The 17,313-nt window shown below is 42.8% G+C and overlaps 1 protein-coding gene across 1 annotated transcript in view; it reads left to right on the forward strand.

The window, feature by feature from the left end:
• Positions 1 to 1,631: 1,631 nt before the first annotated feature.
• The window catches only part of LOC308327507 (roundabout homolog 2-like), a gene marked incomplete at its 3' end in the record, with an annotated part of 33,321 nt that continues 17,639 nt past the window's right edge, over positions 1,632 to 17,313 (forward strand). The window contains exon 1 of the mRNA XM_080781029.1: positions 1,632 to 2,270. Within this exon, the coding sequence (XP_080637155.1) occupies positions 2,189 to 2,270 (82 nt within the window). The 5' untranslated portion in view covers positions 1,632 to 2,188. The remainder of the gene's footprint in view (positions 2,271 to 17,313) is intronic.

Here is a 17,313-nt window from a genome sequence, read left to right on the forward strand (position 1 = left end):
GAGTATACCTTGTGCCCCACGGTCACTGCAGCCTGAATACATCTCTTATTTGGAGCGTCTCTCTGAACAACTGTCCAGTGCATCGTGTAGGACAGACCTGCAACTCGCTGAATTACAACTGATCTGTATGACGGAAAGGGTCTGAAGAGCTTGTATCGGTTCTGTTTTCCTTTCAAGCTCTTAGAGAATGTCTCTCTCTGTGTGATGGTTCAAGCTCTTATACAGAATGTATCTGTGATGGTTCAATCTCTTGGCTCGCCGCTCCCATTCTTTCCACACATGTGACTCCGCTTGACCTTCTTATGTGTCAACATAACCGACCCGTGTCAGCATGACATCAGACTCAAACAAGCGGTCGGTTCCATACAGCTCTAAGCCGATCACATTCACTGCCCACATATAGAGTTTTGGGATAAAAAATGATGTCCTAATATGGAGTCCGTGAGGTTGCCCACTCTGACCTCTTAAATTCAAACATGGGTTTTGGCGTACGGTACCCCCCCTACGTCAACGTGGCATCCTGTCCACGCAAGCACATATATATATATATACATATAAGTGTGCATTTTGTCACGTTTGACAATTGTTTAACGATTCAATGCATAGAATATCTATTCTTTTTAATAATCAGATTAATTAATTGTGCAGGAGTATCACGCTTTCTTTTTAAATAGACAAACCCTTTGATGAATTCCAACAGTTGCACCCTTAAAAAGTAAAGTGAAGTAACGATAAAGAAATAAAAATGGCCGCCACGGCATGCGGGGAAAGAAACAGCAGTGTATGCCAGTAGTATTATTATTCCGTGGGGGTACAACCTTTGTCAAGTATAGTAGGCTACATTAGAGCGTGTGATTTCTATCCTCAACGCATGTTGTAAGTCCAGAATTGGACGTACAGTAGCCTACTGTATATAAGTTTGGGTTATTCGGGCATATAGCCACATTTTGCCTTAAACAGGTATAAGTTGTTATGGTACCCCGACTTTCAACCCCTGAAAGTCAGAGTGGGAGAGAAGGAGCGATGATTAGCTGAGTGGATGAGAGGGAGAGAAAATGGCATATGCGCTGGAAAAAAACAATGTTTTAATATATTATAGGAAAACTATTGGTGGAGAGGTTTGTCTAACCCATGTTATGCTTAGCTGTGATTGGACCATAGCAGTTTGGGGCGGAATTATAGAAATGCATGTATTTAATTTAGTCTGACCAGAAGCGGGATATTAAGGGCCATAACAATGTATATGTATATATCCCCCCTCCCCCCCCCCCCCCCGAATATCTAGGTGTGCCCTGGAAAAAGGTTGGGAAACACTGCCATAAAAGGTCCATTTCGTTACAAACTATCATTTAGCTGGGGACCTTCTGTATCTCCCCACCTTGGGAAACACTGTAGGTAGGTAGGTAGGTAGGTAGGTAGATAGATAGATAGATAGATAGATAGATCTTAAAGGGGCCGTGGCTCCGGCTATAACTCTACGGTGGGAGCCACGGAATGAGTGCCCTGCACCTTTAAGAGAATCAGCGTGTACAACAGAGAGAGAGAGAGAGAGAGCGAGAGAGAGAGAGCGAGAGCGTGTTGCCTGTGATGAGGCTCTAATTCAGTTCAAGGAGGAGAGAAAGAGAGAGAGAGAACCGCGGAGAGCGAGAGACGCTCGGACAGACGGAGAGAGAAATAATAACCTTGGAGGCGAGATAAATAATGGAAGTGCTATTTTCCCGAGTTGTTCTCAGACAAAAATGATAATTTTCGTCGGGCCGCGACTGTTTCTTCACGAGTTTAGTAACGTCATTAGTTAAGAAGAACCGACGTCCGACGAGGAGGAAGCGAAAGGATTTGGGGTAGAGCGGTCACTGCCCACCCTCTCGGCCGCCTCTCAGCGCATCACCTGCGGCTTGCTGCTGGCGCTCAGTCACGGACTGCCCCGGACCTTCCGGAGGACTTTATTGGAGGACTTGGAGCCCCATAAGGGGGAAAGTTTTATTATTTATACGGGATGTTTCAACTCGGGTCTTAATAATTATTCTGCAAGCAGCGGCTGTGATGCTGCCAGGTGGTCTGTGCGTGTTATCCACACCACGGAGGATTTATTTGCCATCATAAATCCTGCATTTGGATCCTATATAGCGTCGTTGTTGTTGGACATATTTCCTAACAAACTGCGCTCCTCGTTTGAAGGACAGTTTTAATGACACATTGGAGAGGAATGGAGTATCGCCCAAATACGGATATTCTACTGGTTTCACTGGCTTTCATAACTTTGGTTTATGGTAAGTTTGGGTTGGATGGGTGGGTGGGTGGTGGGTTTGGTGTCGGGGACGGGACGGGGTGTTTGGTGGAGGGAAGTGAAGTGTGTTTGAACAAATAGACGGACAGAACCGTCTTTACTTTATTGAATGTGTGTCCTTACTCCTCCATAATGCTATGTTTCACACGCCTGATCTCCATGGAGTCCAGTTGCTTAGAGCCTTGGGTGATGATGAGAGCTAGTAGTGTTAACCCAGGGGACCATCATGTCTACTGTGGCCTTCTATACATAGGCCTAGTGCCTATATTTAATACATAATACAATAAGTAGCCTACTTGCTTTTGTTGTAATTCAGTCTGTCTAAATTATTAGGGTATAACCAGCCCCAATATGTTCCCTCAGTCCCTACGGACTGAGGGAACATATTGGGGCTAGGGTATATAACATTTGAAGTAAAAGTCTTCACACACATTTCTAGGTGAGAAAACAGCATGGTAGGTACATCCCTCTCCATTCGTTCATTCGTTAACCAATTCAACGCCATGCAGTGTCATCATCACGTGGTTCATTATTGTGTGGTTCCATCCAAACCAACCCTCTGGCCTAATGCAAGTCTTGTTTTTGTTCATCACTTTGTTCCAATTAAAACACGAAGAAGCATCCTCCCTATCTCATCTGGCTGGGATGATAAAAACCCAGAGGCACACAACACAGACAGTGCGTAGCGTTGTTGAAACCGTTGCAGTGGGCTGTCTAGTCAGGCAGAACCTTCTCCATGCATAAAATCAACCCTTTTCAAATCTAAAAATCTGAATGAGGGGGGGAAAAAAAACCCCTCATTCAATAAAACACTGATTAAATAAATATGCAAGTTTTAATATCGGGGTGTATAGGCCTGTGTTGTTGTTCAACTTTACACAGTATTCTCATAGAACGTAGAAAGCCGACATTCCCAATGATGATGCAGGAAAGAATAACTGTCTGGAACATTGTTGTTTTTGTCAGCTTGTTTTGTCTTGGGAGGCATCTCTAATGCTGAGATGGTTTTTACAGGGCTGTAAACACTAAACTTAATATGAACCCAGAGTATTTTATGAACCAATGCAGCAAAAGTGCTCCCTTGGTGATCTACGTGTCCTTTGGACTTATACAAAGCCTTTATTAAACTTAAAGTTAATCAACTTACTATTTTTTTTGTCTCATCATAGTTGTTGTTTACACCTTGGTGACATCCTTGCCTTTTAATGGCTTTTAAAGTATAGTGACATTTTCTTTTGATCACAACTATCTCATCAAGGTATTTCCCACACCGTGGGCTCCATTTTCGTCACCGTTAAAGCCCTTATCCCTAAACTTCTTTGCCTTTTTTACTATTTGTAAAAACATTTTTGAATACAGGTAGTTCAACTAGCCAATCTACATTGACACGTTGTGAGCTTGTAGACTGGCCATTTTAACTATTCAAAAATGTTTAGCAAAATAGTAAAAAGGGCAAAGAGGTTTAGGGATGAGGGGTTTAGCGGTGACGAAAATAAGTACTTAAAAAAATAAGTACTTAAAAAAAAAAAAAAAAACTCTGTTGAGACATCCTTGACCTGGTCCCCAGTGTCCCCCCGCCTCCTGGAGATCACCTTTTTTCACAAGTCCCTTCTTCCTCCTGAGCTCTGAGAGTCATGTTTCACTAGGGCTCGGGGCTTGAACTATATTTTGCCAGTATAAGATGACACTTCGAGTCGATGCTGTTGCTGTCAATCAGCTCCATCAACGTCAGTCAGTCAGTCAGTGGGCGCATTGGTCGCGGGGCAGGTCTGCTGAATTGACTGTCACGAGGGGCCATGTGTTTGCTGTGCTGCTCCCCTTTGAAGTGGCTGAAAGTGGTGCTTTAAAAACAGCTGTCCGCTCTGTCATGGACCAAACAGGGCAGTAACCAGATCAATGTCCCCCCCACGCCAAACCTTTTTACCCGCGCAGTAATGACAGTCTGCACTCATCTGCAAAGACAGAAAAGAACGCAATCCACTTCCTGGGATTGGCGCCGCGTGCGTGTGTGTTTGTGTGTGTGTGTGTGGATACAGCTGAGATGGCAAATCATGGCCAGGCACAAAATCTGTAATAGTCCCAACATGTCTTTTCTACTTGTGGTGCAGTGTGATTATTAATCGATAACCTCATCCCTTCACAAAACACATATTTACGTGTGATACCTATGGTAGTGGTTATAGCATTCTTCCATCGCTTTCGTCGTAACAGTTAACATCTCTGAGTAATTTATTAAGATCATCTCAGTGGTGACGCAAATATGTAGGCTACTTGTCACAGTGGGACATGGATGACTCACTACATCACAACACGGTGACATACATCCTCTCCTGTTTGTCTGTTATAGCGTGGAGCTGTCTAGTGTATTGGTTAAGGTAGCCACAAACGACACACAGCAGGCTCAAAATATACTCTGTTTAGACAGAATAGCCTATACAGTATATATATATACACACGTACAGTACTTAATTGGAGACATTTTGATGTGCAGAAAGAAAGAGAGAGAAACTTTTTTTTTGTCAATTCAGAGAACAAAGACGTTTCAATCATTCGCGGACAGTGTACCAGACAGTCCTTATACTTGCCTACGGCCTAACTGAATGTTATCCACAGATCAATCCAAGCCATCAATAGATTAATGTGTTGGTGAGATAATGTCAACTTCATGTATATACCATACCTAACATTCAGACACGTCATTCTTTGAAACTAACTTACACATGTCATTTAAGCACCACTTCCTGACCGTCATCAGTCACAGACACACGCCATAAACAAACACCGCAACTGTATGTCACGACATGAAGATGTCTTGCCTATTTTGGATGTATTGCTTGTTTTTTTTGTCAGGTAAACGGAGTCAGATTAATGCCTCCCTGTGGGGGGAGTGGAACGTGTGTGTCGACTTGAATTTGAAGTCGGTGGGGCTAACGGTTTTCGAGTTGCGTGGATTTCAGTCGTACGTACGTACACACAGAGACTTGGTGCATTTATAGATAAGATATATATATATATATTTTTTAAATATTGTTTTGGGATGAATGTTGCTCCTTACCTATACCCTACACAATATTAATACACAGTGAAATCTTCATTATTACTATATCTAAATAACTCTGAGAGCAAATAGACTCTTACAGGTCCATTTGGTTACATTTGTAGTCGACTCTCAGAGTTAAATTAGCCCTCAGTGTTTTACTGCGCGTAGAAGTCAAAATAAACACGACATGAAACAGGAGAATTCCCTGCTGCTGCCATGAATGGAAAACCACAAAACCTGACGCTATTTAGCAGTGGGCGCTGACAGGAACACGCCAGTCGTCCCCTTTCCCCGATGGTCTCAAGTGTGACTGCCCTGAGGGTCCATCAAAAAAAGAAAACACGGCTTCGAGCCCCCCTGGCTGTAGACAGATGGATGTCCTCCAGCATTAAGGGAGGGGTGACCTCTCCATGCAGGTCACAGTGGTGAAATAGATTTGGTTCGAGGCTAACCACAGGTCACTGCTCTCGCTCACAATGAAGTCTCTGTCATATATAGCACATACACACAGTGAAATCCGCAGCGTTCATTTAACTAAGAGAGTAGACAGTATTGAGCATACACATGTAACCAAGTGGACCCACTAGAATGGATGAATTAACTCTGAGGATTACTTGTACTCTGTACTCTCTGTAGAAATTAATTGTTTTGAAAACTTAAAACCCATTTTGGGCGGGAACCCATTTTGGTGTTGGCATTATGTTATGCTTTAGCTATTGAAAAATAGCAGATCTACAAGCTCATAGCGTGCCACCGAGTGGCGCGCTACGAGCTTGTAGGTCTGCTATTTTTGGAAAGATCGAAGAACAAAGGGCATGGTGTTTCAGAAAGAGACCTGCTCATAATGTAAACTCTGTTACCTCAACTCACCTGTTATACCTTCCCACTCTGTGCCTTGTTGTTGTGGCACGTACTAATAATAAAGGCCTTCACAGAGCAGCTTCCACCATTTCACGGTCAGCGTGCTTGCAGTCCTCACTTCAGAGCTTTGTTTTCCATCGTGCTTCTTGTGTTTCTTTTCTCAGCGGCATGCTATACGCCTCCAGGGGGTCTTTGGTCTTCCTTTTCATCTCTTCTCTTCTGGGAATTATGTCATAATGACATTGCTGCTATACTTTGCAGTCGTTATCGTGCTCCTGCTCCAGCTTCACTTCCTCACTCAGCGTCTTGGCTTCATCTCAGCCATTTCTATAGCAGGTCTTTAGTACTGACGTGGTCTTGTAAATTTAAAGGAGAAGGCCATGCTAGAAGGCTTTCTTACCTTTTGTTTGTAGTCGTTACGTCCCCACCAAAGAGGTCCAGGGGTTATTTTGTGCAAAAGCGCACTATTGGCTTTTTCGCCTATACCATAAGCCCTCAATGAATTGGATTGAATTGAATGGGGGCATTGGGGTGTTCATTCGCTTATTTCCATCGCTCAAATTCACAATGTAAATAGTATCCCAAGCGGCACACTTTACTACTTATTTCGATGAAAATAAGAGAATTAGCACAAAAACCCAACCCCCATTGAGGGCTTATGGTAGGGGAAATAGCCAATAATGCACTTTTGCACAAAATAACACCTGGACCTCTTTGGTGGGGACGTAACGACTACAAATAAAGGTAAGAAAGCCTTCTAGTATGGAATTTTCCTTTAACTAGTGTGCTTTAAAGTTACACAGAGAACCCTCATGCAATAAATAAGTAAAGTAATGTGCTATACATTTCAAATAATTCCTATTCAGTACAAGTACAACCGTAGTCTTAAGTCTTTGCAGTTAAACCAGGTTTCAATTATTTGAGTATAACTTTATACTTTTGCAAATGCATTTCCTGTCAAGTGGGGCTGCTCTTTTACGTTAAAGACTTTCAGCAAATGTTTAGTCAACATTTGTAGTCCTCTCTAACATTGTTTATTTGTTTCTGGCTGTGCATGTATCTCCATGCATCTGGAGATTAAAAAAAATCTCCAGAGTCCAGATTCCAGATGCAATTTTGAAAGTGCACAAGCAATATTTTGAACACCTTTCAATTAGTTTTATCAGATCAATTCTCGTTTCTGTGATTACAACCGTGGATTTGGATTGGGCGTACTAGTGACAGAGCAGTGAGTGGCTTGCGAGTTCTCCGCTCCTTTTTATCAAGGGCACAATCACCTCGTCTAACAATGGCTGTCAACAGAAGACACCTCAGATACAGTCATTCCAATTGTTCTGTTTTCAGACTAGTCTTCTCGTCTTCTTTGTTGTCTCTGGTGAAGGAGTTGTCTGTCACGTAGCTTGAAATAAAGGGGGGGGGGGGGGTTATACAGAAATTGAGAATCTGCTGTCAAGAGTCAATAGAAACGCCACTGTAAACATTCCCAACCCATCACACCCCACAGAGGTAGCTGTCACCTAGGTGGATTTAGAGGTGTTGAATGAAATGGTGAGAATGGAGCTTGGCATGTTTTCATGCCGTCAGCCTGTGGATAGTGCCATCAGGGTGCAGGCGGTGGGAGTGGAGTCGTTTTGACAGCTGCTGTTCAGTGGCAGACTTAATGGCTATGTTTAAAAATGAAAGTACCAGCACCTTTTTTTTTGTTGTTGAAAAAACAACAGCTACTGTACCTGTTGTGCCTGAGTGAGAATGTGAGATTGATACAAAGAAAGGAGACTGGTTTTGGAAAGCACTTAAAGAGCACAGATGAATTGTGTGAGGGAAAAATAAAGATTCAACACAGAGCTCTATTTGACAATTAACAGTTAGTATTTTATGTCTCGTCATCAGGAAATGGCTGTGAACAAAAACTGGCTTGCAGGGTGAGATTGCAACGTTGAGTCAGTGCTTTCTCAGCTTCTTGATAACTTTTAAAAGTAGGCCAATTCATACTCCTATTTTACCGCTGTTTTGGCGCTGTAGTGCCGAAATGATTTCGGCTCGTCAGAAATTTTCAGTAGCACCGAAGAGCCGACCCGAACCTCAAATGACGTCACATTGTAGGCTCTACAGAGCCGAACAGACAGAGTATGAATCGGCCCTAACTCCCCCTGACAGAAATAAGCCTCAAAATAGCAATTAGAGCAGCCATAAATTGATCTAAACATCGAGCCAAACCTCACCTATAAGTACTGTACAATGGTGGGGTAGCCTAATGCCTATACTCTGCTGTAAAACCAAGTATAAATCCGGATTAACCAAGAGATTAACTGAGAAATTATTTTGTACTTGCATAGATTTGAACTATAGTACGTACATAATATGGCTGAGTTCTAATCCAAAGTATATACCGGTACCTAAAATGCACATTCGGTCAATATGGCAATTTGAGAATGAAAAATGTGTCCAATCTGTTTTTTTGGGGTTTTTTTCCCCCCCCTTCTTTATAAGCATTGCCATTTTGGATGATGGATTTGCCCTTTAAGAATTTTTAGGAAGTTTGTGTTATGACCTTTTCCTCTCCTGGAGTGATATGTGGCCAACTTGATGTAAGGTGAATGCAGTAGCTTCAAGCGCACACACACACGCACACACAAGCTACTAGCTTGTGTGTGTGTGTGTGTGTTTGTGTGTGTGTGTGTGTGTGCGCGTGTGCGTGTGCGTGTGCGTGTGCGTGTGCGTGTGTGTGTGTGTGTGTGTGCGGCGCGCGTGCCGTGCATATACAGTATGTGTGTGAATGAAGACATATCCAGCAAAAAAAAGAAAATCCTAAAAGACGCTGCTATGAAACAGGACGCTGGTTGTGGTTAAACACTTGAAAGGCTCGAGGCAGCTCTGGAGCGTCTCAAGACAAAATGCTGTCCCGACATACATTTGCAAACCCAATGGATTGCTTATTGATGGCCAACACAGCGGGTGACTGTGCACTTTGGCCGTTTCTAGGTTATGGCGGGTGAGCAAGCTGGCCCTAGCCATTGGCACGCACACCACATGCATATTCATAGTACTGTCATCGTATCAGTCTTCCCGTCCTTCCAGACGGGAACTCGGGAAGCGAGTGACCCAGGCGTTCTTCTCGCCTGCTCATGAGAGGCGCGGGAGGTGTAGCATGCTAAAAAAAAAATCTCACCGCAACCCAGGTCCAGTCGTCTGCAAGGCACGTGCGCAGACGAGCACGCTCACGGGACCTCGCACGCTTCTGTCAACACCCCTCAACGTCTCTGCGTGTTCAAAACAAATCGCCCGCCCCCCCCCGGCCGAAAACTGTCAGTATTTAGAAGACATTTGTAGAATCGTAAATGGGTTAAGAACACTGAACGAGTCCATAGCAGTTCAACTACGTGCTACGTCTTGGGAACGTGACTGCGGTACAGATCTCATAGCCGTGGCAAAAAATGCCAATAAATAAGCTTACGTTTGGGAAAAGTGAAAGATCAACCCATGTGACATGTCCGATCGATTGGTCAACCTAATGAGTTGAAAAATGGATCGACGATGGACGCAGACAGTTTTTTTCTAGTAGTTTATTTTCCAGTAGGACGCTTGGAGCGAAATCTAATGACGAGCAAGTGTCTAGGCCTAGGGGGCCACGGCACACACACACGTTAGTTCTGCCCCTCCCTCAGATTAGTCAGCTTTTGGAATTCTAGTCCACATCCCCCCTGAGTTTTGGAACGATGTTGGACTTTGTTTGCAGGTTGCAACATTTGATTGTTGCATACGGTAGTTGATTTTGCCGTTTTCTCCGCTACCCAATTTTACCAGAAGGAGCTGCATATTGCGGCGCACTACAAGCTTGTAGGTCTGCTATTTTAGAAAAATTGTGAAAATATTTATTTCAGAAAACTGGAGGATTTAGAAGATCTTATTTTTATTTTGAGCCTATATAAATGGGTTAAACTGCTGCTGTTGGAACCAGCTACTGTTCACTAGTCCATAATGCAACTGCTTTTTATCTTGACAATTTGCCTAAAAAAAACGTAGCCAAAACTCTGCTCAACTCTGCTCTCTCAGAGGAACTGAACTGGCTGTCCTCCTTGGTGGAGGGTGTCATGCAGAGCTCTGTAAGTGGAAAATGGCATATTTTAACTTGTGGGAGTTTTGCTCTTTCTCTATATTCATGGGCCCTGTAGTAAAAAAAAATGCCCCTATAGCCGCATGAAGCCATTGACGGCCGAAACTGAAAGACACGATAAAGGCACACAGTTGCCCTTTTAGCAAAGACCCTGCAACAGAGGCTCAATTAAGGAGAGGTCGTAGCTTAAGCTTTATTATGGCTGTTAGTTTGCATTCTCATGCAAGTGTCTCATTTTGTTGTCCCCCCCCCCCCCCCCTCTCCCCCAATGAGTAGGAGGCAACACAACACAACACCCCAGCCTACCTCTTTCCCTCTCTACTGCTGCCAATTTCACTTTGAATGCAAATAAATGCGCAGGCTTTGATGGAAAATTAGAGAGCGGGAGGCGGTGTGGTGGTGGAGACTATTCGCTCTAAAACAACACATTTTGTTCGAGGGAGTCTGGCTCTATATAGATGTGGGAAGAATGAGAATGGGGATGACAAAGTGGCGGATTATGTTATTCATTTATTTATTCTCTCCTTCCTATAACTCTTTCTGAACCTATTTCTGTGTATTGGCGGTGGTTGGTATTGGTACTAGGGTTATTGCTATTGTACCAGAGCTGACTCCATCCTTCTGTGGACATTAGCAGTGACAATTTATTTATTTAGGAAGGGGGGGGGGGGGGGGGGTTGCTCAATTTAGCCTTAATTTCAATTACTAAACCACGTTGTCCCTTTTTAAGAGCCTCCACAGACTGATAACGATTTGATGTGATGGTGTTCACACTTCCACCGAGCATTGCCTTTTAGCCAAGTCATGTCTTTTCATGCTTGAAAGAAGTGAACAATTATTATTCAGTTGACCTTCTGTATAGGCTTTAAAAAAAATAAAGAAAAACATTATATTTATATACATATACATATCTGACAGTGCTGAATAATTAACAAGTAAGAGGACTGCACTTGCCCACTTACTTCCGGGATTTGGACTTTTGGAATTTTTGCTCGTGTGAAACATTTAAAAAATGTGACCATGGCGGTCAGCAGCAGAAGTGATATAGCTACAGTAAGTCAACTGTCCATTAGTCCGTATCGGCGGATAATGAGACCGTAGTAGCCCCCTGGGCACAGTCTTGTAAAAGCCCCTCCCCCACATTGACTGACTGGGACACTGACTCCTAGCCAACCACCACTATGTTTACCATGCGAACAACAGTTACAGTTACACAGTGACACAATAGCATTACTATTAACACAACGTGTGACATGTTCAACGTGAAGATGACTTATTATTATTATTAGCTGTTCCTTTCATAGTTTTCAGCAGGACTTTTGGGGGACTGTCATGTTATCGGCATGACTAAACCTTTTGACCTGTTGAGGACGAAAATAATGGAACTGTCCACCCAACAATTGGACCATAATGTCCACTTTGTGCCTCTTTACGTGCAAATAGCCTGTCTGTCCTTGAGTGCTGGTCAGAACCGTACACCCAAGTGATATGTGGGAATTTGTCGGGTCGGGAGTTATGCTGATTTAGTTTTCTACTTTCCACAGGATGTGAATCTGCTCATGGATGAAAGCCCCACTCAGTGTCTGGTAAAAGGGAGAGAGGGGGAGAGAGAGAGGGAGAGAGAGAGAGTGCGGTGGGGGGGGGCGTCTACTGTAGAACTTTGCCACGGTTGCCCTTGCACTTGTTTTATACCAGTAGAGACTAGAGAGAGAGAGAGTCTCTTGCTCAAGTTGTACACGAGAGGAAAATGCAGCATCAGCAGTCAGCAGCACTTCCCAATCCTCCATTATAGAGAGAGAACAACGTGATGTATGACGATAAGTGCGCCCCTTACTTCACACAAGTGTGATTTTTTTCTCTTTCTCTCTCTCTCTCTTCCCTTTTATTGTTAACTGCTCTTGATGTATCTTTTTTTGTCATTTCCACGCTTTAAAAGCCTTTGAGCCAGTACATTAGTGTGCATTCGACCAGCAGTGGAGAAGTAATCCATATCAGGAAAGCGATCAAGCAAACCTCTTTCTTTCTTTTTTTTTTCAGAAGTAATTAAATAGGGTCATATATACAAAGCGGTAAATAGAAATACATTTTCAGGTCAGGGTACCAATTTGATCCAGAGAACTCCACAAAGAGGTGGTGGTTGTTCTTACTAACGTGTTCATCATTATCACGTCCGCATGTTCACAAACAAACACCATGTCACTTACACGGTCACCCCCTTTTAACACATTCTGGACGGGAACCCCTTTTCGTGTTTTAACTACTTTAGCTATTGAAAAATAGCAGATCTACAAGCTTGTATACGAGCTTGTATGTCTGATATTTTTGAAAAACTCTTGAAAATGTATAGCGCAGATCTTTGAATATATATTCTTTCAGAGTGAACGTTTTTTTTAAACTTTTTCTGGGGGGTCCCTGGAAAAAAACATATTTTCAGATGGGGGTCCGTGGCCAAATACAGATAATTCTGGGGCTCCTTGACATGACAAAGGGTTGAGCACCACTGACGTAGAAACAGAGGTTTTTCAGAATACTCTTAGGATTTAGAAGTCATTTTGTAGAATCAGTCTCGGTCGAAATGGGTTAAACACATGAATCTTATTCCATCCATAATATATTCTGGGTATGTCATGATAGGTGAACATTGGGTGAAAATCGGGCAACATTCTGCAAAAGGTTCTACAAGCTCCCAATCCGAATGTATCTCACCACAACATCACTTGGCATTGACCGCCTTGCCTGCCTCTGCTGCCTTAAAGGGGAATACAGCAATAATAAGCTACATATTTCTGTGGTCTGTGAAAACTACTCTCCCAACCCCTCGGCTAGAAAGGCTCATACTATAATCCTTTATATTAAAAAGTATGGATCATCTCTACACTTTACACAATGCGGCATGCAATGCTGCAACCTGTGCATTTTCTCTGTTCGTATACTGTACAGCTGAAAGATGAAGGGATTTGAAACACCTTGTTTTTGTTTGCAGACGGCAGTAAATCACCGTCACTTACAAGAGTCTAGGCCGAGTCGCTGCCATAGCTCAGGATCACGTACAGTAAAAGCTATGTTGTAAAGTGACATTCTGCTTTGCAGACAGGCCATCTTGTCAATACTTAGCTCAGTCTCAGGTGGTGGCCTCTGTCCCTTTAAAAACCCGTGCTTAACATTTCCACATGGCTTGTAACTTGTTGTGACCGGCCTATTCTGTAAAATTTATGAGTCAGCTCTTAAGAGCTCTGTCCTGCTGAGTTCTTGCCACAGAACCGCACCCACCCTCCCACCCACCCACCAGCGAAACCGCTACCAGCTTCTCGGTTCAGCCATGATACATTGTGCTACCTAAAAGCTATTAGTCGAATGGGCCCCCACTATGTGCTGCTCAGAGACCATGAGGGAAGAGAGGCATTTAATGAAATTATGACTGTTTTAACCCATTTAGGCCTGACCTAAAAATAAAAAAAAGAAAATCCTCCCAGTTTTCTGAAATAAATATTTTCACGATTTTTCAAAAATAGCAGACCTACGAGCTCGTAGCGCGCCACTCGGTGGCGCGCTGAGAGCTTGTAGATCTGCTATTTTTCAATAGCTAAATTTATAACATAATGTTTAAAACACCAAAAGGGTTTTAAAGCATTTTCTTTTTTTCACGAGAGAGACACAGACCGGAACAACTGGAGGAGAATAGTGCATTTTGTGCAGTTCTGCTTTTGATGCTGCAAGTGCCTCCATTTTAATATGCAGAAAGGGCATTTGTCTTTCCTTATTGGTATTTTGAATGAGTGTGAAATAAATAACAATTAAATTAGGCCTCTCAAAAAGAGGAATGAAAGCAAGCAGTACATTGCTTCATGCTGCATTAATGCACATACATTGATTTTGGCATTTGTTTTGGGGGTGGACGTATGCCTAATGTTTGATTGATTTAGGCAAACGTGTCTTACTTTGAATAGCTAACGTCAAACATAATTCTCGCTGTAAAAATGTGTTCACCACCTCACAATGCCAGTGTGATGTCACAGCATGACACCACAGTATATATACTGTCCCGGCTTAGAGACATGAAGACATTCAGCAGACAGACAGAACTCTATACTCGACTAGAGAGATAAGAGATAAGAAACTATATAATATGTCTCTATTCGAGAAGATAAGAAACTTTATAGCTAAACTCAAGAAGGAGATAAGGAACTATACATCTAACTTCAAGTAAAACAAGCTTCTCAGATCTATATTCAACTAGAGAAATAGCCGATAATTCCTAAATGGGCTATACTGTCAGCGTCACCCCAGATTGCAGGTTTTATTCCAGTTAATGAACTTGTCATGTTAGTCAGTGTGCGCTATATACTTTACTTGGTCAGCTCCATTTTTATAAGCGCTATAAAACCAAATCGTAAAACAAACGACTCTACAGGGATTAAAACAGAATACTGACTTTGCAACTCGATGCATTTCTGAAATAAATGAATCGACTTAAAAAACACGAGCTTGTGGAAACTCCCTCTCAACAAATATATATACTTTTTTTTTGCGTCTTTGGTATGAAAATGGCACCAGCTATATGAAGAGCAGAGATGCTCACCAAGTGCTTCACAGAGAAACTGAACTGTACTTTACTGCTTATGTATGTACATAAACACTAATAGAAAAAGTATATAGGAAAATAGAGACCGGCTGGTGACATATATGCTGGGCTATAGTGTACTGTAGGTTAAGGTTAGGGGCCTGCCTTCTTGACGATGCCCACCTTTTCATGGTAACTCTGAATTGGATTGTAAATTTGAGGGGGAGGGGGGCCTATACTGTAAGAGCAATCTGTCCCGTGTCAGGCCTTTTAGAGCAGTGGTTCGCAAACTTTTTCATGTCAAGGACCCCCAAATTGACACTAATTATAGCCCCGCGGACCCCCGTTAGAAAAGATACGCCCCCATAAGAGAAGATTTGTACAGTTCCAGCAGAGATTCTCAACCCGTTTCATTTCAAGGACCCCCAGTTTGACATGCATTAGTCTACGGACCCCATTTAATGGCATTTCTATCTCTGGGACCCCCCAAAATTTATATTGTAAATTTAACTCTGAGAGTGTACGAATGGTGAAACCGATTTGGTTCCATTTGTACACTCTCAGAGTTACAGACCCGATAAGGGTCCATGTGGTTCCAAACTTATCATTTAGCTGGGTGGGGACCCCCTGGAACTCCCTCAAGGACCCCTGGGGGAAAACCCCTGATTTAGAGGCCCTGCATGGTGGTCAAGCGCCACAGCATTTTGGAACGGAGAGAATGTAATTGCACTGAAATTGGCCAATAACGACGATCTGAAGGGACTGTAACTACTAACTATCCCCCATCGAAGGAAAAAAAGCCAAACTCACTTTTTCACAAGTTTCAGAGTTGTTAATCCTGGAGTTCCAGAGGATTTGTCAATTTGAGGACTCCCCTTACTCCCCCCCCTCATCCGTATCAAGAGTTTGAACGTTTGAACTCTTTTCCTACACACCCACGAGTGTATAGAGAGAACACGTGAGAACCCCCCCCATAATATATATCCGTCTTAGTCTCAGCGTAATAGCTCAGCTTACTAACTGAGTGGGAGGGGGACGAAAAAGAGTCGCTGTCTCCCGACTGTGCGCTGAAAATGATTCCAAAATAATGAGGTTCGACTGCGACGATCAGAACGGAGTAGTGAAACGAAAGTTTGTAATTCTGTCAAACACTGTGGAAGATTACACAGATCTCCTGGTGTCATTCCCTTGGCTAAAATGATCTCCTGCTGGGGAAAACTTGGTTGGTGCCTCAGATTGTGTTGTTGGCGCTATTTATGCTTAATTGTCCCACCAACAAAGCTGTCATTCAACCGGGAGGAAGCGGGGGGGGCTATTTCAAAGCTTGTCAAACAGTGGGGAATTACCTCGCTTCCATTTCTGCCCACTTTCTGTCTCTCGATTGATGTTTATGATTTTCTCTTCTCAATTCTACGAACCTTGAACAGCCATACAGAATTCATTGCTATGATAAGCATTCTTTCATGCACAGAACAAATATACTAAAGATGCATGTTCTGTTTTCCTTACCTTTCAGCCAAGTTCAGAAGATTGTTTTGTAACATTTCTTTTAGAAATATTGATATTTAACTGGAACAAAAAAACCTATACATTCACGTTTCTTCTTGTTGTCGGGGTCCGATGATCTCTGAAAGACTGTCCTAGTATAGACCACAAAGTGCACCATCTTTTAATTAATTAATGTTTCTATTTGAAAGAAATTAAAACAAATCGCTTTTTGAGAGATGCGAAATAAAATCACGAACGGAACTTCATTTAACCACTTCAAGGCCTATTCCACTTTTTTTTCCAAAATAAGCCAACCATGCAAGCGATCTACCGACGTGTCGCGTGTCGGAACGTGCAAGTCTGCGACACACCGTGAGCTTGTAGATCTGACATTTTTCGCAGAATGTTTGCCCCTATAGAACATGGGCCAGGGTTCATGAACTTAACATGTAGTTAAATTGGCGCTCTAGGATTTTACTGTGTAACAAACTGAAGAGGTTTAGATATAGCTCACATTTTATGGGGCCCGGGCTGCAAATATTTTGGGTTGGACCGTCCACTTTTCCTCTTGGAACGCAAGTGGCTGCAATCTGCAATGTAAACAAAGACCGGAAAAAAAGGCACAGTCTACTATAGTGTATAGTATACACTATAGTACTCATATAGTACTCATACAGTATACACTGTATACTATATGAGTACAGAGGCCTTTACTAGTCCTTGGCTTTACCTCGTGTCCTTGCCTTCACGGCAATCTAGCACTGTACTCTTTGTTAATGGTCCTTGAAATGACACATTGTTTACTGCCTGCTTCTCTCTGGCCTGTTAGATTGAGTTCACCTCGCCGGAGCGTACACCATTTTTTACAGCATTCTATTATTTTCTCATACTTGCTCTGCTGTCCTTTAGACGGAGCTTATACTCAGCGTATATACCTGATCTCCATTAACCCCACCTTTTCC

Source organism: Protomyctophum bolini, assembly GCF_963924005.1.
Source record: "Protomyctophum bolini genome assembly, chromosome: 13".
Taxonomy (NCBI): domain Eukaryota; kingdom Metazoa; phylum Chordata; class Actinopteri; order Myctophiformes; family Myctophidae; genus Protomyctophum; species Protomyctophum bolini.